This window comes from Thamnophis sirtalis, unplaced genomic scaffold, assembly GCF_051295495.1.
Source record: "Thamnophis sirtalis isolate CommonGarterSnake01/CBP01778 unplaced genomic scaffold, rThaSir2_p1.2 scaffold_5, whole genome shotgun sequence".
NCBI classification, from domain to species: Eukaryota; Metazoa; Chordata; class Lepidosauria; order Squamata; family Natricidae; genus Thamnophis; species Thamnophis sirtalis.
This window is the reverse complement of record NW_028261385.1, coordinates 102,350,006-102,372,339: the sequence shown is the minus strand read 5'-3', so window position 1 is coordinate 102,372,339 and position 22,334 is coordinate 102,350,006. Positions and strand designations below refer to the sequence as shown.

At 41.7% G+C, this 22,334-nt stretch overlaps 2 protein-coding genes across 3 annotated transcripts in view; both read left to right on the top strand.

The window, feature by feature from the left end:
- Positions 1 to 18,078, top strand: part of LOC148045505 (stimulated by retinoic acid gene 6 protein-like) — a 57,321-nt gene extending 39,243 nt beyond the window's left edge. The window contains exons 12-18 of one of the 2 annotated variants that reach the window (XM_087716323.1): positions 510 to 591; positions 8,450 to 8,498; positions 8,592 to 8,709; positions 9,316 to 9,435; positions 10,386 to 10,549; positions 10,711 to 10,860; positions 12,000 to 18,078. In XM_087716323.1, the coding sequence (XP_087572449.1) occupies positions 510 to 591; positions 8,450 to 8,498; positions 8,592 to 8,709; positions 9,316 to 9,435; positions 10,386 to 10,549; positions 10,711 to 10,860; positions 12,000 to 12,106 (790 nt within the window). In that variant the 3' untranslated portion in view covers positions 12,107 to 18,078. Of the gene's footprint in view, positions 1 to 509; positions 592 to 8,449; positions 8,499 to 8,591; positions 8,710 to 9,315; positions 9,436 to 10,385; positions 10,550 to 10,710 lie in introns of both variants that reach the window. The other variant, XM_087716322.1, reaches the window with a different exon arrangement.
- A 681-nt stretch (positions 18,079 to 18,759) lies between these two features.
- The window catches only part of LOC106545797 (stimulated by retinoic acid gene 6 protein-like), a 28,252-nt gene continuing 24,677 nt past the window's right edge, over positions 18,760 to 22,334 (top strand). The window contains exons 1-3 of the mRNA XM_087716320.1: positions 18,760 to 18,948; positions 21,052 to 21,136; positions 21,224 to 21,324. Of these exons, the coding sequence (XP_087572446.1) occupies positions 18,920 to 18,948; positions 21,052 to 21,136; positions 21,224 to 21,324 (215 nt within the window). The 5' untranslated portion in view covers positions 18,760 to 18,919. The remainder of the gene's footprint in view (positions 18,949 to 21,051; positions 21,137 to 21,223; positions 21,325 to 22,334) is intronic.

Below are 22,334 nucleotides of genomic sequence, written 5' to 3'. Positions count from 1 at the left end.
TATTTACAAGAAGCTAATATATCAGCATGGATAACGATGGATAGTAATGGGTGTGGGGAAGAGCATTATGAAAACGGGAAGATTGTTCTACTTTCATAATTCAAGCCTATTTGCTCAATTATATGTTTTATCTTGGTCAAGAAATGTATAATATATTTTATTTCTCATATTAATACATTTCTCAATGATCAGCTGAAGAAATATGCATCTTCTGCTTGTTACAAAATTCACACATGGTTCCCAAATGTTGCTCATTGTTCCCTTTTTGGTTGGAATTCTGCCAGTACTACTAAATAATGGTCTATTTCACATTCAGAACTTCTTGTTACCCTTAATAGACTTCATTACGTCTCCAATCTTTCAAGATAAATCATTCATATTTTTGATTCATTCCTTTTCATAGGTATCAATATATTTTATGAAAGTGTTTGTATTGTATATGTGTGTGTATGTACATGTGTGCCTTTATGCGTATATATAGATTTATATTTATATTTTTTTGCTTCTAGAAAACAAATTAAATTGTTGAGAGCAGGCAAAAGGTACCTATTTGTGTCAGAATCTATGAAAGTTTCATCTGCTCAAAGTGTGGTGAGTTTTCAGCATTCAAAAAATTACTACTGATTGGGGTTGTGGTCTACAAGGCAAAATAAAGCATACAGTAAATGGCCTTTTATTTAGGTTAAGCCAGTGGTTCCCAATGTGGGGCCCACTCCCCACAGGGGGGCACTTTGATTTTTAATGGGGGCAATTTGAACCTTGTTTTAACCAAGTTTAACAGGGGATGCCTTGCAGGGTCGAGCTGAGGAGTTTGCTCAGTTTCTGTCGGACAAAATCGCTCAGATTCGGACAGACCTGGACTCCATTTGGACAGAACCAGCAGAGATGCCGAGGGAGGGTCTTGCTCAGACTTTCTGGAATGAGTTCCAGCTTGTCACCCCTAATGAAGTGGACAAGGCCATGGGAGCGATGAGTGCCTCCACCTGTTTACTGGATCCGTGCCCCTCCTGGCTGGTTTCGACCAGCAGGGTGGTAACACGAGGCTGGCTCCAGAGAATCATGAACGCCTCCTTGTTGGAGGGATCCTTTCCACGGCCTCTCAAGGAGGCGGTGGTGAGACCCCTCCTCAAGAAGCCTTCTCTGGACCCAGCTATTTTTAAAAACTATCGTCTCCAAGCTCCCTTCTCTCCCTGTTGAGAAGGTGATGGCCCTCCAACTCCGACGGACCTTGGATGAAGCAGATTATCTAGACCCTTTTCAGTCTGGTTTCAGGCCTGGTTACTCCACCGAAACTGCTTTGGTCGCACTGACCGATGATCTCTGGCGGGCCAGGGACAGAGGGCATTCCTCTGTCCTTGTACTCCTTGACCTCTCAGCGGCCTTCGATACCATCAACCATGGTATCCTTCTGCGACAGCTGGAAGAGGTGGGAGTGGGAGGCACCGTTTTATGGTTGTTCTCCTCTTACCTCTCCGGCAGGTCGCAGTTGGTGTTGGTTGGAGGACAGAGGTTGACTCCTAGGCCCCTCAATTATGGAGTGCCGCAGGGGTCGGTCCTGTCCCCCCTCCTATTTAACATCTACATGAAGCCACTGGGCAAGATCATCTGCCGGCATGGGATTAAATACCACCAGTATGCGGACGATACTCAGTTGTATCTGTCCGCCCTGTGCCAACTCAGTGAAGCGGTGGAAGTGATGTGCCAGTGCCTGGACGCTGTTAGGGTCTGGATGGGAGTGAACAAACTCGCAGTCAATCCTGACAAGACCGAATGGCTGTGAATGTTGCCCCCTAAGGACAGTCCATCCAGTCCGTCCTTTAACCCTGGGGGGAGAAAAATTGTCCCCCTCAGAGAGGGTTCGCAACTTGGGGGTCCTCCTGGACCCGCAGCTGACTTTGCAACACCACCTGTCGGCTGTGACCAGGGGGGGCTTTGCCCAGGTTCGCCTGGTGCACCAGTTGCAGCCCTATTTGGACCAGGAGGCAATTCAGACAGTCACTCATGCCCTCGTCATCTCAAGACTGGATTACTGTAATGTGCTCTACTTGGGGCTGCCCCTGAAAAGTGTTCGGAGACTGTAATTAGTCCAGAATGCAGCCGCACGAGTGATACTGGGTGTGCCAAGGTACACCCATATCACACCTATCCTCCGTGAGCTGCACTGGCTGCCCATTGGTCTCTGAGCACGATTCAAGGTGCTGGTTATCACCTTTAAAGCCCTACATGGCCTAGGACCCGGATACCTGCAAGACCGTCTTCTGCCACATAGCAATAGCAATAGCAGTAGACTTATATACCGCTTCATAGGCCTTTCAGGCCTCTCTAAGCGGTTTACAGAGAGTCAGCATATTGCCCCCAACAATCTGGGTCCTCATACCTCCCTTAGACCAATAAGATCGCACAGTATGGACCTTCTCCGGGTGCCTTCAGTGGGACGATGCCGGCTGGCGACGCCTAGGAGTAGGGCCTTCTCTGTTGCCGCAGAGAATGAGGCCCTATGGAATGAGCTGCCCCCAGAGATCCGGGCCCTGCCCACTCTCATGGCCTTTCGCAAAGCCATTAAAACCTGGCTTTTCTGGCAGGCCTGGGGCTGTTGACCCCTTGATTGAGGTCCAGCCCCCTTTCGATTGGGTGTTTGTTGTGTTCCTTTCTTTTAACTTTGTTTTGTCCCATTGTTTGTTTGTTTTTAAAAAAAAATCTTTTAATTTTTTTCATTTCTGTAAGCCGCCCGGAGTCCCTCGAGATTGGGCGGCATAGAAATTCAATAAATGAAATGAAATGAAGTTAATGGCCTTTTAGGCTTCCTCCATGTGAGTAGAGTTCACTTTTTGAGTGAAGTAAGAATTATATGTCACTGGGGGTGGGGCATTAGGATTTTAGAGATGCTTAGGCGGGGCATGGCCAAAAAAAGTTTGGGAACCACTGGAAAATATGCATGGGAGAGAGCAAAAGTAGTTCTTAATGTTAGCAAAAAATGTGGTAGGACCTGAAAAATACAACGTGCCCAAAGCATGTTAATCTTCATATGTATAATGAGCAAGGTACACTGAGTTCAAGAGTAGCTCATAGCCAGTGCAACCATTTTGACATGTAGACAATGTGATATTGCTGGAAAACAGAGGTGGATTGCTCCCGATTCAGCCCAGATCGGCTGAACTGGTACGAGTGGCAATGGGAGGCTCCACCCGCCCACCTCCCTGGAATCTTCTGAGCATGTGCAAAAGCATTGCATGCACACGCACATGCGAGCATGCCCGAACTGGTAGTAAGAAAATTGGCAACCCACCTCAGCTGGAAAGCACAGTTTATCACCTGCCCTGTCCGAGTTTTGACCAGCTGCAATTTTTAGACCATCTTCAAAAGCAATAATATAATTCTGAAGTTGCCAGTCAATCAATCAACTCATGTCAGATAGTTTTTCTCCGAAAGGAGGCACATCAGGCATGACTTTGATTTTTCTTCAGATGGTATTAGTACTGCATGATTGTCCAGGCTCAGTTGCAGTTATGGGAGGATCTTTAAGCTGTGAATTTAATCTTTGAGTGGAAACATAACTTTGTAATTTTCTGGCATATTTCTAAAATCCTGAAGTCTAGTCCTCAGAACCACAACAACTCTACCTTGTCCAAATTCTGCTTCAGTTATCTGCATCCCTTTTCATCCCTCTGAAATTAGGAGCTGTCTAGATACCTAGTCTTGAAGTCTGAGAGAAGTAAAAATAAGTCACAAAAGTGGATAAAGATAAAAGCTGGCAATGGTTTAAAACTAGAACTTTAAAATAAACTGAAGGCAGAACTGAAAAACCATCAAATGATTCAAATTGTAGATTGTAGAAAGAAGTAGAAGTAGAAGAAACAGTAATTCTTATATTCAATTCATGCAAGAAGATTGCACCATCTGGTTATAAACAATGAGATAACATAGTTGGCAAAGTAATTAACTGGAACATCTGTCAAAATTATGTGTCTGTAATGAAAAGTTAGTAGGAGCATATAGTTGAGGGAGTAGTATAAAACAAGTAGGTTAAAACATTGTAGGATATGTACAATCTGATTATAGCAACACTAGGTGTAACTCTGGCTGGAAGGAAGAAGGTGTGAATAAGTGACAATACCAGGGGATAGTCCCTTACTCAATTGGGCTTACAGGAAAAATATTCTTGCAGAATATCCTGCAAATGACCAGTTGTCTGCAAGGAGTATAAATCCTTCCATTCCCTACTGCCTACCAGAGCTGAAGAAATTGGAGAAAATCATGAAGTGATTTTGAAGATCTGAAAACTGAATTTGAAATATTATGGCATAAACCAGTCATGGTGGTTGGGTATCAGCACACTGGATGCCATACCAAAAAGTCTTAGCTGGCTCTTAGAAAATCTATACATTGACTATTTTTCTCTGTCAGTTCCAAAAGACTTCATTGCCTGGATCCACACATATACTATCTATATGTTAGCCTGAATAATATTCTAGGGGGCCACTGGATGGTTATCAGCAGTTGCAATAACGATGTTCTTATTACAAGGTAATACCTGATATAGGCTCTTACCTGTGTCCAGTTAGACTTACTTTGAGTCTTCTTCCAGCAGTTCTCCAGGAATCTCTCCTGGCACTTCTAGAGTTGCTTGATAAACCAAGGTGCACCGCAGGATTGGCACACAGGGAAAGAATGCATAGCAGTGATATGACCCAAGGCTCCATTCCAGGCAGAGATTAGGGCCTCAACCAAAGCCCCCAACAGCTCCTCAGAGAAAACCCCAAGCTCTCCACTGGGATGGTCTAATTGTACAGACTCTGCTCCCTAAACAATAGACAGACTAAGACAACAACCCTGCACTGCTGACCTGATGCATTGCAATACATCAGCTCAGCAGTACAGGGTTGTTGTTAGGTTGTGCCACTTAACTGATGGTCCTGTCACCAAAGGCTCTATATAAGAACAATTTTTACTTAATATTAACAACTTCTGGAGACCATCCAGAATTTTGGCAGGTTGTTCCAGAGTGAGGACTCAAAGACCTGAGCAGAAATCCCTCAGTATACTTTTGATAGCGCCAGAAGAATTAAGAACCAAGGGCCTCCAGATCTTAGCAAGTTCAATTACTTCAAAGCTGTCAATAGTAACAAAAGCCATCAAAAGATTTAGGAAAACCAGTGTGGTTGGGGACATATCACCAAGATGATCACATTGGAAAATACTCTCTGGGTATGCAGGACAAGTGGTCTAGGCTAACTTTTATTAACAATATTCTTTTGGTTTTTTTAATAAAAAAGTTTATTTTTATTTTTAGACAAACAAAAAACATACAGACATAAACACACACAAAATAAAAATACTTCTCCAATGACTTACAGTGTGTCGATTGGTTACAAAACTTTTGTGCTTTCTCACAATAGTCTTCACTTGCAATTTACATAAAAACTCATATCATCATTCTAATATATATGCATACAATTTTTATGGTTATTAAAGATTCATTTGACTATAGCTATTATTGCATCATTTTTATGTAAAACATTCTAAATTTAAGATAAATTTATATTATGGCATTTAAATCATCCTGAATTCAGTCAATAGTATTACATCTTTATATTCTATTCTATATAGAATTATTTATCTTTTATAACAAAGCTTTTAAGCATCCTCTCAATATTCCTCACTTACAATTTATATAAAATTTCATGTTATCAATCTAGTATACATATATGAATTATTATTATTAATAATCATTTATTTAGCTATAACTATTATTACTTTATTTTATACATAATACTCTAAATGTAACTCAGTTTAACTTATTTTTTATTCTAACATTTCATTTCTTCATCCTGTATCCTTCCAGTAGTAGTGCAGTCCTATATCTCTTGCCATTTATGATATTTGTATTCTAATTGTTTTCTTGATAAATCTTATGTGGACTTCTCTTGGCACCTTGTTGTTCCTTGCATATCTTGTAAAGACTCAAAACCCTCCATCTGTTCCTTCCATCCACTTGCCTTTGGTTATCATCGTGCTTCTGACAAAATTTATCTCATTGTTTCTGCCAGAATTTCTCCCCTTTCTTCTTCCATGTTTTGGGGTTTGAGATAGAGTTCCAGTTCGTTAATCTCTCCTTTCAACATTCCACTTCTGTCATTTCCAACCATGCTCAATTTGCTGTCAATTTTCTTATCACTTTGTTCATATTTTTCTTCATTTTTTTAAACTCTATCTTCAAATTTCATCATCATTTGATAAATGTTCCCAGCTCTTCTCTCTATTTTGTCTGTTTTTTGTTCTATGTTCTCCATCCTCTTTTCAATGTTTTTGTACTTATTTGTATTCAAACATAATCATTTGCAATGTTAATTCTTTTTCTTCTTCATGTTGCACCATTCTTCCAGGTTATAAACACTCCACTAAGACATCCAAAGCTTTTTTGTTAAGTTCAAAACAAGTTCACTATAATCTTTCAAGGCAAGGTTTTCTCTTCACTCCAGTCCAGCTCTTGACAGTACTCCAGAAGAGCACCTGCATAAACAATACATACTCTTCCCCCTATCTCTTTCAATAAACAAAATTAAGAGCCTTGAAGTATTAGATATGAGTTGAATGTTCAAAGGAAATTTAAAAAATGATGTTTCCAAGCCTCCAGTCTCTAGATTGCAGTGTTGCTTCTTTTTTCTCTGCCTCTACCCCTCTCTTTAAATTCCGCACTTAAGAAAGAAAAAAAGTGCTTAAAAGCAAACAATCCAGCTGAGCATTGTAAAAAGAAAAGAAAGACAATCATAATCTACAAATATGAAAAAAGAGGAAAAATAGAGGAAGAGGGAACAAAGAAACCAGTCCAATTTAAAAAGTAAGAGGCATTTATAAAAGTTCCATCCATAAAAAAGCAAAATTAAAAAAAGATAACACACTAAGTTTAATACAGGCTTAATTCACTGCTTGCTCTCTTCTTCTGTCTTCAATTTTAATTTTACTCTAAGTCTTTTTGTGTGTTTTCTTCTCTAATAGTAAAAATTTACCTCACCATTTCGACACACTCTCTCTCCTGCTTTTCTTCCATTCAGGGGCTGTCCCAACTTTCTGCAGCTTTAATGGCTGCTTCTCTTTTGCTGGAAAAAAGAGCTTCTCCTGGATCAATCAGGGACTTTGCAATGTCCCTGAGATCAACAAGACATGCCCTTCTCTAAAACCCTCTCCATGGGATGGTTTAGGTCCAAAAGGACCATCCAGCAGCAGAGATATCGACAGCAATCCTGGAGCTCCAAGATTGCATGTCATGTCGTAGCGACGTCATCACCGCTCCTCAATATTTTTTTTCTTTTTGTTGTGGCTATAACTCTCAGAATGTTCAGTCTTTTCCAATACTTTTAGAATAGAGAAATGGAGAAAACAAGACAGTTCAAACAGATAAAAGAAATGTCAGGGTTTAACCCTGAAAATGGTAAGAAAAAGTTGGATGGGTGCTTTTAGTCTTGGTGTTAAATTACAAATATGATACCCTGTTTCCCTGAAAATAAGACCTCCCAGGATAATAAGCCCAATTTTGCAATACAACAGCAGCAGCCATGAGATGACCACGCTCACCACCTCCTGCATCTCAAAAATAATAAGACCTTCCCGAAAATAAGGTCAAGTGCTTATTTCAGGGGTCAACATACCGATATGCAACTCAAACATACCACAAGATGTACATATACTGTAGTCAACCAGAACTGAAGGCTCCTCTTCCTAAATGGAAAGATAGAGAAAATTGAAAAAAAAGCCTGGTTCCATTATTGTTTCTTCAGAAAATGCAAGAGACTTGTTCATGTCTTTCTTTTGACAAGCTCTTGGAAATGGGAATATTTCAGAGCTAGCCGGTTTTCCACTAGATTGTACCAGTTCTCCCAGTGTAAAAGTATCCATTTTATAAGTCTCTTTGGAGATTAATTCATTGGGTAGCTATTAATCAATTAATCATCTGAAATTTGTTTGCCCTCCTCCAACACCAGGCCCCTTTCATCTAATCAGTTTAATAACCCATAAACAAATAGATTGTAGCCGCTTTGCCTTTAACTAGTTTTCAAAACAAAGCACATTCTTGAGCCAAGCTGTCAGGATAATGTCAGTTACAAATACAAGACAGAACTATAAATAGAAGAGCAGAAAGTAGCTTTTCTGCAGAATTCATCCATATTTCTTTGGTTATTTTTCTCCTTTGTGGATTTCTTCTATTTTTGGAATTTTATTTGGGTAAAAATAAATGGGTAGAAAGAAGTTGCATCTCAGGGTTTTGCATCCTATTTTCTATCCCTTAGACTGATCTAAGACATTATGCTGACAGTATTGGTTTGTGTAAGTTATACAGAAGTAGTTCTGCGGTTTACAAATACATCTTTTAGATTTCCTGGAAATATTGTATATTTTGTTTGTATGTTTGTGAATTCTTAACTGAGTTCTCCTATTCTTTTTACACCAACAGGTAGCACTATCAAAGTTTATCTCTTTCCAAGTTGCTTACATAATGTGGGGTATGTGAACACTGTCTTAAAAGGATTGGAATAAGTTATTGGGAGCTTCTAATTCTCCTCATTTGTTAACCAGTTGTAAATTTTCTTTTCTAGGATATCTAATCATGCATTTGACGCAGTTGTTATTTGGAATGATACTTATGTATATTTTGATTTTACCCATGATACATGGCGAATGGATGGAGCTTTTAAACAAATGGGGAACTGTGATGTAAGTGCCTGCAGTCACAATAACAGTTTGGTCTCCCTGCTTTTCAGAATTGACCAGGCTGCAAATGTGAGCATTATTCACATAATCAACTCTTGTTGAATAGTATCAAAACCTAGAAGATAATCTGGCTAGGTGGAATTGGGGAATTTTGAGCAGCATCCACCTCATTAGCTGGATAACAAAGAAGGGATTTGAACATCCTCAAAAAAATATGTACAGAGCAGGTGATTTTCCTTGTTCTGCTGCTCCAATTGCAGAAATATTCATAGTCAGAAATGAGATGTTGTATCATTTGAAGTACCATTTGTTAGTTTGATAGGAAGAAATGCATAGTACAAATGACCCCAAAACCTTGCCTTCCTTCATATGAAGTTCTGTACTGTGTTCATAGGATTCCACCTTTAATCTTTTTTTTTATACTTTTGAATTTGGAAATTGTATAGAATTGATTACCAAGGGATTCAAAATGATGAACATAAAAATGTTGGATCCCAGAGTAAGAGGATGGTAGCTAAACACAATCCTTTCAATATTATTTATATTTTTTTGATTGGTTTAGTTTGGTTATAAAATGCAATGTTGTTTTTTTTGTTTTCTATCTCTCAGCCTGACATTTGTCATTGTCCTAGTGATCAAGAAGATGCAGGTGCTTGCAGGTGCCAGGTTTTTTCTCCAGCCAAAAATGTCACCCACTGACAGTCAAAAGCCTTTGGCTCTTGATAACAGGTCAGTGCTAGAGGGTGATATATCTACTGCTATTCTCTGAATATAATTTTTCCATTGTACAGCACCTGGGATTGATAGCCAATGATGCTTCCGATAAACATATTGTAGCAGTGTCTATTGGAAGATACTGTAGAGTTTTCCAGGTGCTTTTTTCCTTATTTTTAAAATGACTGTCCAGGATGTGGAAAAAAAGAAGGGATGTGAAAATGTGAGACAGAATTCATATTTACACAAATAAAAACATTATTTGGAAATAATTAATCAGGGAAGCTAATCTAATTCAGCCTCTAATTCTGCCATTTGTCAGTCCCTATGAGATAATCTTGGCAGGAAAAAGTTAAAAGATCAATGGAGAAAAATTAAGTACAAAAATACAGTTTCAGAAGAACTATGTGGTATTTGTATTATGCTGTTTCAAGCTATAGAGAAAACAGGTTCAAATGCTTCTTCATGCTGAATATTGCATGAAGAAAACTAGAGAAGATTTAACAATATAATTCTCATCACCTTTCTTTTTATCCTAGTCTTTATCTGTTGATTGGTTTATCTTATTCTATAAAAAAAATCTTTTAATATTGTGCCAATGTTGCAATTTATAGACTAATTGCAATTCAGTGAAATTTGTTCATATATTTGCATTATATCTTGGTACACCAGTTTGTATCTCATCAACTACAATTGGTGGGACTTGTAAATAAACCTTATTCATCTTCTCATGGGCTCAGTAAAGTATTATAACTTTTACGAGTACAGCTTATTATACTTCCTCAACTGAGCGCTAGGTAGAACGACTGAATTTTCCTTTTTGGTAAAAGCTCATTGGGAGAAGTATCTGCTTCCAAATTCAAACAGAGCACAAGACGGAGTTCAAAAGCAAATTTATCTATTTCTGCCTCCATAGTTGGAGAGTAAACATGAAGACTTCTCAGTGGTAGCCTCTTGTTTTGCAGGAGAGTCTTCGTAAACTTCAGTTATTTTTTATTCTTCCATTCGGTGGTCATTGGCTTAACTTCCTGTCTGATGAGACTTGCCCGCAGCATCATTCTTGGGGTCTGGCTGGTTGGACGGATAGATAGGCCAGTAATGCCAAAAGGTTATGAACAATGTGATGCAGGTAAGCATTTGAAGTACTTTGCAGAGGAGACCTTATTTACTTTTACATAACAGAATTGGATTTTCCACTCATTAGCATCTTTGTTTCAAGCCTTGGAGGGAGTGGGTGGGATGGGAGAACAAGAAGCTGCATTTAAAGAAATATTCATGATTTTTCTACAGGTTACACAGTTTGGATTGGAATGCTGTATCTGGACCACTATCACACAAACCCCATCCTTGTGTGCTTCTGCCAAATCCTTTGCGACAAATACAAACAGAAAAGGCTGTCTGCCGATTCATACTCCTCTGTGTGTACGCTTTTGGAAATAGGTAAGCTTCAATCAAAGGCCACATGGCCTGTTGGGATGTTAAGCAATATAGAAGATATAGGGCAGGTTAAAATAGAATCTTCACTTCTGGGGAAGAAGCTCTCAACACTGCAGATTGTTTTCATTTGGAGAACTCGTGAAAATGGGCTCCATAACTAAACATTCCATTTCATCAACGGTTTAACCTTTTGCACAGGCTTCTATTACGAAGATAAAACTATGTCCATATACTTTATTAGAAGTTTCCGTTTCAGGTATCTGTGCTATCATGCACACTGGATTTCAGGAATAGCTTTCTGAAGGTTATCTGTTCAGACATTTGTGACAACATCACTACCTCCAAATTTTGTTTATCTGAGGGTGTAGCATTTCTTTGCAGGCTGGAGTTGTTTAGATAGTGAGATATAACACTTGTGCAAGACTAGAGATGTTGTATTGATCTATTTCCTTTCTCCCCAAAGCTTTATATTTGGTATTAAAAAAACCTAAACTGAAATTCCCCCCAAACACCCCCCCCAAAAGAAATTCCAAAACGCATTAAGATTAATTCTTTGGCAGAAAGGGATGAACTGAAATGCAGTGTATATGATATAGAGCAGTGATGACAAACCTTTAAGACATCGAGTGTCCAAACTGCGTGCACGCATGCCCAAACTGAAAGGACTGGACATGCACATGCACAGACATGCACAGCAGAGACCCAAAGACCAGCTGGCTGGTGGGAGGCGGGGAATCTCAACACCGGCAACACAGCAAGAGGTAAGATCTTTTTCTTTCGTGAGCTTCTGTTTCGTTGTTTGCAGGGAAACAGAAGTTCACAAAAGAATCGTCACAGAGATCTGACCTGGGGTGGCAGTGCATGTGCCAGCCGAGAGTACTCACGGATATAAAGTCCCAGAACCTCTCATACAGTACTCACTTGAGTATGTTGGTCAGTAATAAACAAGGGAATGATCTGGAGAATGTTTATTTTACTTATTGATATCCCGCCATTTTAGTCTTACAAATAATTCAAGATGGCAAACAAATCCAACCCACCTTCCTCCTCCAATTTTCCCCTATGAGGTGGTTTGGGCTGAGAGAGAATGACTGGCCTGCTAAACACGGAAAAAATTAATGCTGGTTTCTTTCTTTTTTTAGTTCCCAGAGTGTCTAGCAAAGCCAGGATAAGATGGTTCCTGCTCTATACACTTCTGAATAACCCCACTATCCAAAAAGTCCGAAAGCTAAAATCTCTCTCTTATTAAGTGGATGGATCAAATCTTTTCTCTTTTTGACAATGTGTGCTCAATCTGCTAAGAGCATATAGGTGCCTCTGTGGTCAGCAACAATTTAGGTTTGATCCAAGTTGCGATCAGGAAGGGCTTGCTGACATATTCATTTCTTTTCTAAATGAACACTTGCACCATGGCTAGGGTGACCAGACATCCCGCATTTGGCACGCCTTCCCATAATTTTTCCCGTGTCCCAGGCTGTTCTCGAAAAATCCCGCTTTATTTTGGCGCTCGCAGCTCACTCGCTCCCCCGCCCATCACCTGCCACTAGCGGCTAGCTAGCTCGCTCTTCCATAAACTTTTAAGCCAGCCCAGCCTGCCGCTCACTGATTGGCCTGGACTCCAGCCAATCAGTGAGCTGGCTGGGTGGATGGAAAACTTTAAGCATGCTGCGCAGTCTCCATTTCATTTAGCCTTCGCCGTTTGCTTGCTCCACTGGTGAGTAAGTAATTCCGGCGGGACGCTTTGCCGCTTTGGGTGGGCGGCCTTTAGCAAGGGAAGGCTAGTGGAGGAGGTGGGGTGGGGCGGGAGGAGGGAAAGCCAGCCCTTGGCCTCCCTACCATGAGAGAGAAACCCGGGAGAAGATGCGGGGAAGAGGGGGGGATTCATCGCCGTTGGCTGGGTTTGCGGCCAGCCAGAGACCTCTGGCAAACTTGCAGGTTGCGCCTTGCCCTTGTGCATGGCAGTGGAGATTGCTTTGACAGCCGTGCAGAGCCTCCAGCTGGGTGAGCTCTCTGGTGCCCCGCGCTTTCCTGCCTCCTTCCATCATGAACCGGGTCACAGACAGTGACAGGTGGACCGGTCTGTGATGGCAAACGGCTGTGGTGTTGGTGCTTGGACGGGGAGGAGGAGGAGGAGGAAGAAGAAGAGGAGGAAGCGGTGGCCGAGCCAAATCCTTTTGAGAGGGGATGGGCGCGACGTTGCCAATCATGCCTGTCCCCGTTTCCTCGCCTGCCCGCCCGCCCGCTCGCTCGCTCATTCGGTTTCCTAGCCTGCCTGCCCGCTCGTTCATTCCGTTTCCCCCCTGCCTGCCCACTCGTTCATTCCGTTTCCTCCCCTGCCTGCCCACTCGTTCATTCCATTTCCCCCACTGCCTGCACGCTCATTCATTCCGTTTCCTAGCCTGCCTGCCTGCCTGCTCGTTCATTCCGTTTCCTAGCCTGCCTGCCCACGCGTTCATTCCGTTTTCCCCACTGCCTGCACGCTCGTTCATCCCATTTCCTAGCCTGCCTGACCACTCATTCACTCGTTCATTCTGTTTCCCCCACTGCCTGCCCACTCGTTCATTCCGTTTTCCAGCCTGCTGCCTGCTCGTTCATTCCGTTTCCCCCACTCCCTGCACGCTCGTTCATTCCGTTTCCTAGCTTGCCTGCCTGCTCGTTCATTCTGTTTCCCCCTGCCTGCCCACTCGTTCATTCCGTTTCCTAGCGTGCCTGCCCACACATTCATTCCATTTCCCCCACTGCCTGCACGCTCGTTCATTCCATTTCCCCCACTGCCTGTACGCTCGTTCATTCCGTTTCCCCCACTGCCTGCCTGCTCGTTCATTCCATTTCCTAGTCTGCCTGCCCACTCGTTCACTCGTTCATTCTGTTTCCCCACTGCCTGCCCACTCGTTCACTCGTTCATTCCGTTTCCCCCACTGCCTGCCCACTCGTTCACTCATTCATTCCGTTTCCCCCACTGCCTGCACGCTCGTTCATTCCGTTTCCTAGCCTGCCTGCCCGCTCGTTCACTCGTTCATTCTGTTTCCCCCACTGCCTGCACGCTTGTTCATTCCGTTTCCTAGCCTGCCTGCCCACTCCTTCATTCCGTTTCCCCCACTGCCTGCCCACTCGTTCATTCTGTTTCCTAGCCTGCCTGCCCGCTCATTCACTCGTTCATTCCATTTCCCCCACTGCGTGCACGCTCATTCATTCCATTTCCCCTACTGCCTGCCCACTCGTTCATTCCGTTTCCCAGCCTGCTGCCCGCTCATTCATTCCGTTTCCCCCACTGCCTGCCCACTCGTTCATTCCATTTCCTAGCCTGCCTGCCCACTCGTTCATTCCGTTTCCCCCACTGCCTGCCCACTCGTTCATTCCATTTCCTAGCCTGCCTGCCCGCTCATTCATTCCGTTTCCCCCACTGCCTGCCCACTAGTTCATTCCATTTCCTAGCCTACCTGCCCACTCGTTCATTCCGTTTCCCCCACTGCCTGCCCACTCGTTCATTCCATTTCCTAGCCTGCCTGCCCACTCGTTCACTCGTTCATTCCGTTTCCCCCACTGCCTGCACGCCCGTTCATTCCGTTTCCTAGCCTGCCTGCCCGCTCGTTCACTCGTTCATTCCGTTTCCCCCACTGCTTGCACGCTCGTTCATTCCGTTTCCTAGCCTGTCTGCCCACTCCTTCATTCCGTTTTCCTCACTGCCTGCCCACTCGTTCATTCCGTTTCCTAGCCTGCCTGCCCGCTCATTCACTCGTTCATTCCGTTTCCCCCACTGCCTGCCTGCTCATTCATTCCATTTCCTAGCCTGCCTTCCCACTCGTTCATTCCGTTTCCTAGCCTGCCTGCCCGCTCGTTCACTCGTTCATTCCGTTTCCCCCACTGCCTGCATGCCCGTTCATTCCGTTTCCTAGCCTGCCTGCCCGCTCGTTCACTCGTTCATTCCGTTTCCCCCACTGCTTGCACGCTCGTTCATTCCGTTTCCTAGCCTGTCTGCCCACTCCTTCATTCCGTTTTCCTCACTGCCTGCCCACTCGTTCATTCCGTTTCCTAGCCTGCCTGCCCGCTCATTCACTCGTTCATTCCGTTTCCCCCACTGCCTGCCTGCTCATTCATTCCATTTCCTAGCCTGCCTTCCCACTCGTTCATTCCGTTTCCTAGCCTGCCTGCCCGCTCGTTCACTCGTTCATTCCGTTTCCCCCACTGCCTGCCCACTCGTTCATTCCATTTCCTAGCCTGCCTGCCCACTCGTTCATTCCGTTTCCCCCACTGTCTGCCTGTAAGATAATAAATGACAGTAAAAATATAAAGCATAATTATTCTTTTTCTTTGCCATTCTTATATTATTATTATTCCATTTGGAAGGTTATAAGGTATAGTTTAAAATGCTTTGTTTACCATCCTTCCTACCTGCTAAGACACCACCTCGTTTTCTCTTTCTTTTCTCCCTCCCTTCCTTCTCTACTTCCTTCCTTGTCTCTGTCCCCTTCTTCCTTCCCTTACCTCTTCCCTACTCCTACCCTTTTTCTTCTCCTTCCTATCTTTTCTCCTTCTCTTTCTTTCTCTTCCTCCCTCCTTCCTCTTCTTCTTTTTCTCTCCCTTCTACCTACCTTCCCTTACCTCTTTCTTCTTCCCTTACCTCTCCTCCACACTTCTTCTTCCTCTCCTACTTCGTATTATATTTGTAAATTGTAGTTATGTTGGAATAAAAAAATATTACAATACTATTTTTGCATTGTATGAAAATTTTTGTTGCTCCGTATAAAATTTTTAATCAAGCCCCCCCCCCCAAGTCAAAGGTGTCCCTCTTTACCAATCTGAAAATCTGGTCCTAGCTTGTGTGTATCCCCAAGTTGGAAATCAGGCTGGGATTTTGTTTAGCAGACTTTCCAGAGAAAGCAGTAGGAATTTTGGTTCTCTAAAGCTGCTTTTACTGAATATTACTGGGAGCAGCTTTCTGTTTGAGATAGAATAAACATTTTGAACATCAGTTGACAGAATGTTTTGGGGTGTCTCCATTCGGGTTCCTTCTCCAATTTTGCACCATTAAACCCACATTTCTAAGATCAGCTGTTCAGGTCTCCAACTATGTCTCTAATACCAGTGTGAAACTGGAGACAGGCCTCAATGAAAGTGCAATATGGATGACCGTACTCAACGATTGAATCAGATTATACCCTTTTCTCCTTGGCCATTAATTTTCCATTAATTATGGAAGGTCTTTTACTTGGCATGGGAGATGATTAAGCCAAAGCACTCATTAAACAGTATGAGGAGGCACAGAGCACCAATGCACCCTGCCTCCCTTATGGCACACTTAACTAACCTCAAAGTACCTAAACACCAAAGGGCCCCTATTCTGGCACAATGTCACACCTTTACTGAGGTGATACAATGGGGTTTTCCCCCATGTAAGGTAATATGGATGGTTGATAAGAAATAAATATACAACTGTAAACTGAAATAGGCCCTCCTCTGAGATGGAGGGATCTGTACCCATCTTTGAATTTGCAGAAAACTATTCAGGCATGAAGGTAAAGGTCGTGGATGACAAAGCCGAACTTACTGTACACACGTTGATATTATCTTTGGATGGTATACAATTAAAGAGAAAATGCTGTTTAATACCAATATACAAAAACATGACTTATTCCTGCCTCATTCATGTGCTGGAGATTAAATAAAAATATAATAGAGATGAAGGAAAGAATGGATGAATGAATCAATGAATGAAATAAAGGAAGGAAGGAAAGAAAGAAAGAAACATATTTATGCCAAAGTTAGATGCAAGTGAAGAAAACCTTAAAACAGTTCTGTTGGCATGTTGTCCTCAGTAATCTTTGCTTGTCACAATTGAAAGAAAAATGTTAAGAGGTTTTTTTTTTAAAATAAAGCATGTTCTAAAATCTCCTCTGAATGGGGGAACTTTCCACCAAACAGTACCTAAGAATCATGAGAACTGTACAGGTAGTCCTTGACTTACAATTGTTCATTTAGTGATCATTCAAAGTTACAACAGTCCTGAAAGAAGTGACATGATCGTTTTTCGCACTTACGACTGCTGCAACATCCCCTTTGTCATGTGATCAAAATTCAGATGCTCGGCAACTGGTTCATATTTCTGATGGTTGCAGTATCCCAGGGTCATGTGACCTTCTGACAAGCAAAGTTAATGGGAAATTCAGATTCATTTAACAACCAGGTAACTAAATTAACAAATGCAATGATTTGCTTAACAACTGTGGCAAGAAAAATCATAAAATGGGGAAACTTACCATGCCTCACTTAACAACATACATTTTGGGCTCAATGGTCATAATTTGAGGAGTTTGTGTATTTCTGTTGACCACATGTTTACAATAGGAAAATGAATATTTTGGATTGATTTTGCAAATTTAAAAGATAGTGTCCTTGAGAGGGATGTGATGAAGAGCAGGAGGGCGTCTTTAATTCTGCATTCCAAATCGGTAATATTTTGCAGTTATTTTGTATTTATATTACATTGATATTTAGTAAAATTTATTTAAAAAGTCAAGTTTCGTTTCTATTTCCTTTTAAAGGCTTGCATTTAAGCAGTCCTCCTACTTTGCTTCCCCTGAATATGGAACATTTGGTGTAATCTCTTCCTGCCTAGCCTACATGATGTCAGCTGCGTCTTTCTATACATGCTAATGGCCCACATCTAAGAGACACTGAGATGCATATTCTTGCAGGGATCAGCTGTCATTAAGTGCATCACTGCAATATTTGTCTTTTGGGAGATTGGATATCATGTTTGAAAACCATCTAAAGTGTGTGAAGCCTTTTAGAAGGCTTAGGCATCATTGTCCTTTCCCTTTTCTTCAAATATGGTTGGGAGTTTTTTCTACAATTAGATCAGGGGTGTCAAACTCAAGGCCCAGGGGCTGGATCTGGCCCATGGAGTGCTTAGATCTGGCCCATGGGGCTGCCCTGGAAACAGTGAAGAACCTGCCCGCGGTACCTCAGCCACTGAAAACGGAGGCCATTGCAGCTGAAAATGGAGCTCATGACTGCTGTAGGAGGCCCTTCCGAGCTCTGTTTATGCTGGCAGAGGGTCACAGGAGGCCATCACAGCTGGAAATGGAGCTTGGGAGCACGTTTTCACTGGCAGAGTGCTCGGGCCACCAAAGGCACCCCTGATACAAGTGATGGCCACCCTGGCCATGCCCCCCAGCCCCCCCCCCCGTGGTCAAACGCAACCCTGATGCGGCCCTCAATGAAATTGACACCCCTGAATTAGATGATTTGCTTCTGAATGTCTATGGTCCAAACTCCAGTGGAGTTTCTGGGACTGGAAAAAAGTGGTGTTGGGAATTATATATCACTTGGGGTATTTCTTGCCCATGATACAAAGTACTTGAACTTATATTATTATTGTATTATATTATAATATAATATAATATTATAATAATTATTATATTATGCACATATATTAGAAATGTGGAAAACATGAAAGATGTTTTTACAGTATCAAGTCTGGTTGGACTTGCAAAAAATCTAAAAAATGTATAATTCAAATACATAGAATGAGACAAAGAATTGTAAGAGAAATGATAAGTAAACACAAATCCCGATTGCACTGTTAGTGTTGTTCTGGAAAATCTTTTTAGTAACTGACCCACCAGTTATCGTTCTTATCAATTCACCTTGAGCTGTGCAAGACATACTGTTCTGCATTTGGCATGTTCTCTTGAACTTTTCTTCTGAACTTTGTACTCCTGTATTTTTCTATGTAATGCCACTGACTGGAAGCCTTTTTTTTTTTTTTTTACTTATAGTTGTTAAATTTCTGCAGATAACCGGGAGTCTCTTCCAGTTGGTTAGCTTCTACACAACTTCCTCATTGTGCTCTTATTACAGGCAAATATTTAACCACATGTTTGTTTTATGAGTTGCTAGCTCAGTTGGAATTAGAAACAGCCTTGGAATTACCTCTGCGATCTCAGATCAACAGAAGGATTAAGAAAAGAACATGACACAAAGAAGACGGGTACACCATATTGTTTCCTGGGATTGCCTATAGAATTGCATACATCTAACACCTATAGCTCTTCTCAGCATGGCCATTTTACCCTCTCTGGAAATGTGGTAAGTTTTGAATACGAGAGATACAACCATGAGATTTTCTGAACTCACAATGCCATGTGGCGGAGTGGAGGTGGAGCGGAGAGCATTTTTTCAGGGGTTATCAGAAAATTAGAGAGGATGCTTAATTCTCCTCCCAACCCCTTATTTTCTTTTGCAGCTTTCCTCTCCTTGAAATAAACCTAGGAAAGCATTGGCAGATGCTGGCCAATTGCAGAGGAACTATTTGATTTGAACACCAGGCTTGAAACAGACTAGATAACTAAGGGGAGTTTTAAGTATCAATTGCTCCCCGGCTTCTTCTTCTATAGAAATCTTTCTCCACCACTTCCTTGATTTAGGAGGCACTAATTTTATGGTGGTATCTAGTATAGGGTGCTTGCCAGAGATGTAAGGGATTGGTTATATTCTAAATTGCTTGACATATTATTTGAAGAGTATTGTAGCTTTTGCATGATATTCATATAATAATACTTTATTTTCAATAAAAAGCACATTTATTTTCAATTTCAAACAGTTTAGCACATTTGAATAATACAGTAATTGCAAAGACCTTCCTAATCCTCCTCTGTAATTTATGACTACTGCAAATTCCATCTATCTTTGCCCTGCTTGATCCTTTCCTCACTAAACATAATTTGCTCATGTTTGATTGCAGTTTATCTCTCTTGTTCAATTTTGACATGATACCCTAAGTAGAATGCAAGGGTAATCCTACAGAAGAAATCTGTTCCCATCCCATTTGCTGTGCTTTGTTAGTGAAGACAGAATGTTAGGAGCTTCAGTAATGAATGGGAGGATGAACCAGTGTGAGCATTCAGGTCACTTCTGCTCAGAATGAGATGGCTGCCTCAGAGCAAAACATAAGATGGGGACATGAGAGATAGTGGTGGATACCTCTCTAGAGACCATCTTGGGGTTTCTTTACTCTCTTGGAGGACAGGACCTGAGTTGTACCCACTAAGTAGTGTATTGTCCTCAAATATAATGGTGGATGATGTCTTATCATTAAGGCTAAAGGAAGATTTACTTATAGATATGGTTGACTTCCTTATGGGAAAAGGGAGGGACACCTCATCTTGCTTGTAGCTTCAGACTCAATGAAAAGGGCAGGGCTATTTCCTCTGAGTATTGGTTAATAAGATTATTTCATGGACATAGTTCATGGAAGCACTGGTGCTGATGAGAGAATGTTGGACCGAGTCTGTGTTCAACCCTCTGCTTAGCTGAGTTCTCTGCTCAGCTAAACCTCTTGAGTTTCAGGCTAACCCATGTGCAGGGTAGTTCTTGTTGCGCAAAAGAGAATGGCTTCCTCGTGATACTCTGACTCACCTGCAGAGAGGAAAGAAAAGGTAGATCGGTAGATACTCAGAATACTGGAATACTGGATAGATTAGGATACAGCTAGTCCTGACATTCACAATTGAGCCCAAAATTTCCATTGTTAAGCAAGACAATTGTTAAGTGAGCTTTGCCCCATTTTACCACCTACCACAGTTGTTAAGTGACTCACTGCAGTTAAGTTAGTAACATGGGTGTTAAGTAAATCTGATTTCCCCATTAACTTGGCTTGTCAGAAGGCTGCAAAAGATGATCACATGACTCAAAACACTACAATCATCCTACATACATGCCAGTTGCCAAGCGGCTGAATTTCGATCACATGACCACAGGGGTGTTGCATGTGAAAAACAGACATAAGTCACTTTTTTTCAATAATTTTGAACTGTCACTACATGAATGGTTGAAAGCTGAGGACTAACTCTAGATGGTATATTTTTGTAGATTGCAATCCCACTGGCATCTACAAGTACAGAGTTTTGCAATGAGGGGTTTTCCAGCCCTACCAGGTGACGCCAGATATAAAAGCTGAGCTCTTTTGCCTACAAGTTACCCAGTATATTATTGTGCTTTGGCAGTTTCCCCTAACTTGCTACAGAAGTTGAATCAAGAAAATTTAGACTGCACACTTACTTAGAATTGTATTTCTTTATTTGTCCCACAAAGGCATTCTCCATTTTTTCCATTGGAAACTGTGGCACTATTTAATCTACAGTATGTAACTTTCAATTAAATACGTTGTTTGCATTTGTGTATTCTATGCAGTCATTCCCCAAATCAAACCTATAATGAGACCTGCAGAAGCCTAACAGACCTGGAGCCTGTTTTGCATTATTCACTTCTTCCATCAGTAAGTAAAACTAAAAATCTTAACATAATTGCAAGCAACATTCCTTGACTTCTTGGAACCCATGAATTTTCTTTCCTTCTTTTGTAGATTGCCATAATAGTTGTGCTATCTTGTCTTGAAAAGAGAGCCAGGAGAAATGTAATCGATGAAAAATGCCACCTCCTCAATAGGAGGTGTGGGGTTGTTGTGTAAGTCGGCAAAATTATTTTGTTTCAGTCTTTTTTACTTCCTCCTTTACTGCTTCAGATGTCAAGGAAGATACAACATTTTGGCTCTTGTTCTTTTGGCAGCCTCAACCATTATTAATTTATGTTGTAGAGTTGATATTTTGTCTCTGCATCTTCTTCTGGGTCTGCCTAGTGTTCTTTGACCTTATCTTCTTTATGTATGCTTTGTTGTACGATATAGAATCCCACAACATCCCCTCCAGGTAAGCAAACTTCTGTCAGACCTAAAGGCTCAATGTAAAAGATGGCTTCCAGGTCTGACATCTTTTACATTGGGCCTTCAGGCCTGCCAACTTCTTTAGTTCTTGTTTTTGTATGCATTTTAAGATTGGTTCTATGGCAATTCTTTCTCTTATGGTCTCATTTGTCATTTGCTTCAGTACCTGCATAATTATAGCATATTTTAGGTTAGAGAGTAGAAGCTCAGGCAGCCTTTAGGATTATAGACACTTTCTAATTCTGAGTTAGAAGAATATAAGAGGAGCTGCCTTGCTGGACTGGAACATAAAACTACCTTGAATCTCAAGGAATATAAAATATAGAAATATAGGTCAATCAATCGATCAATCAATCAATTCATACTGAGTCAGGTAGATGCTACAAATATCTAAAATTGGAAAGCCATCTGGTAAAAGAGAGCCCGCATGCCAGCGGTGGGTTTCACTTTCACTTTTTACCACTAGTTTGCTGCATGTGCGCACCTTCTGCACATGCACCTGGCTTTCTGTGCATGCATTTTTCCCTCTCTAGCACCTTCTGGGCTTGCGCCTGGCCTAAAAAATGTGGCTAAATATGGCGGCATAGAGCCGGGGCCACGATCTCCGCTACCAGGTCTTCCGAACCGGTCCGAACTGGTTGAATACCACTTCTGCCCCATGCCTACTACTGCCGCTTGTTCTACTGTCAAATGCTTCATCCCATGTAGACATTCTATGCCTAATTGAAAGTTTAAAACATGCAATTTTTAATAT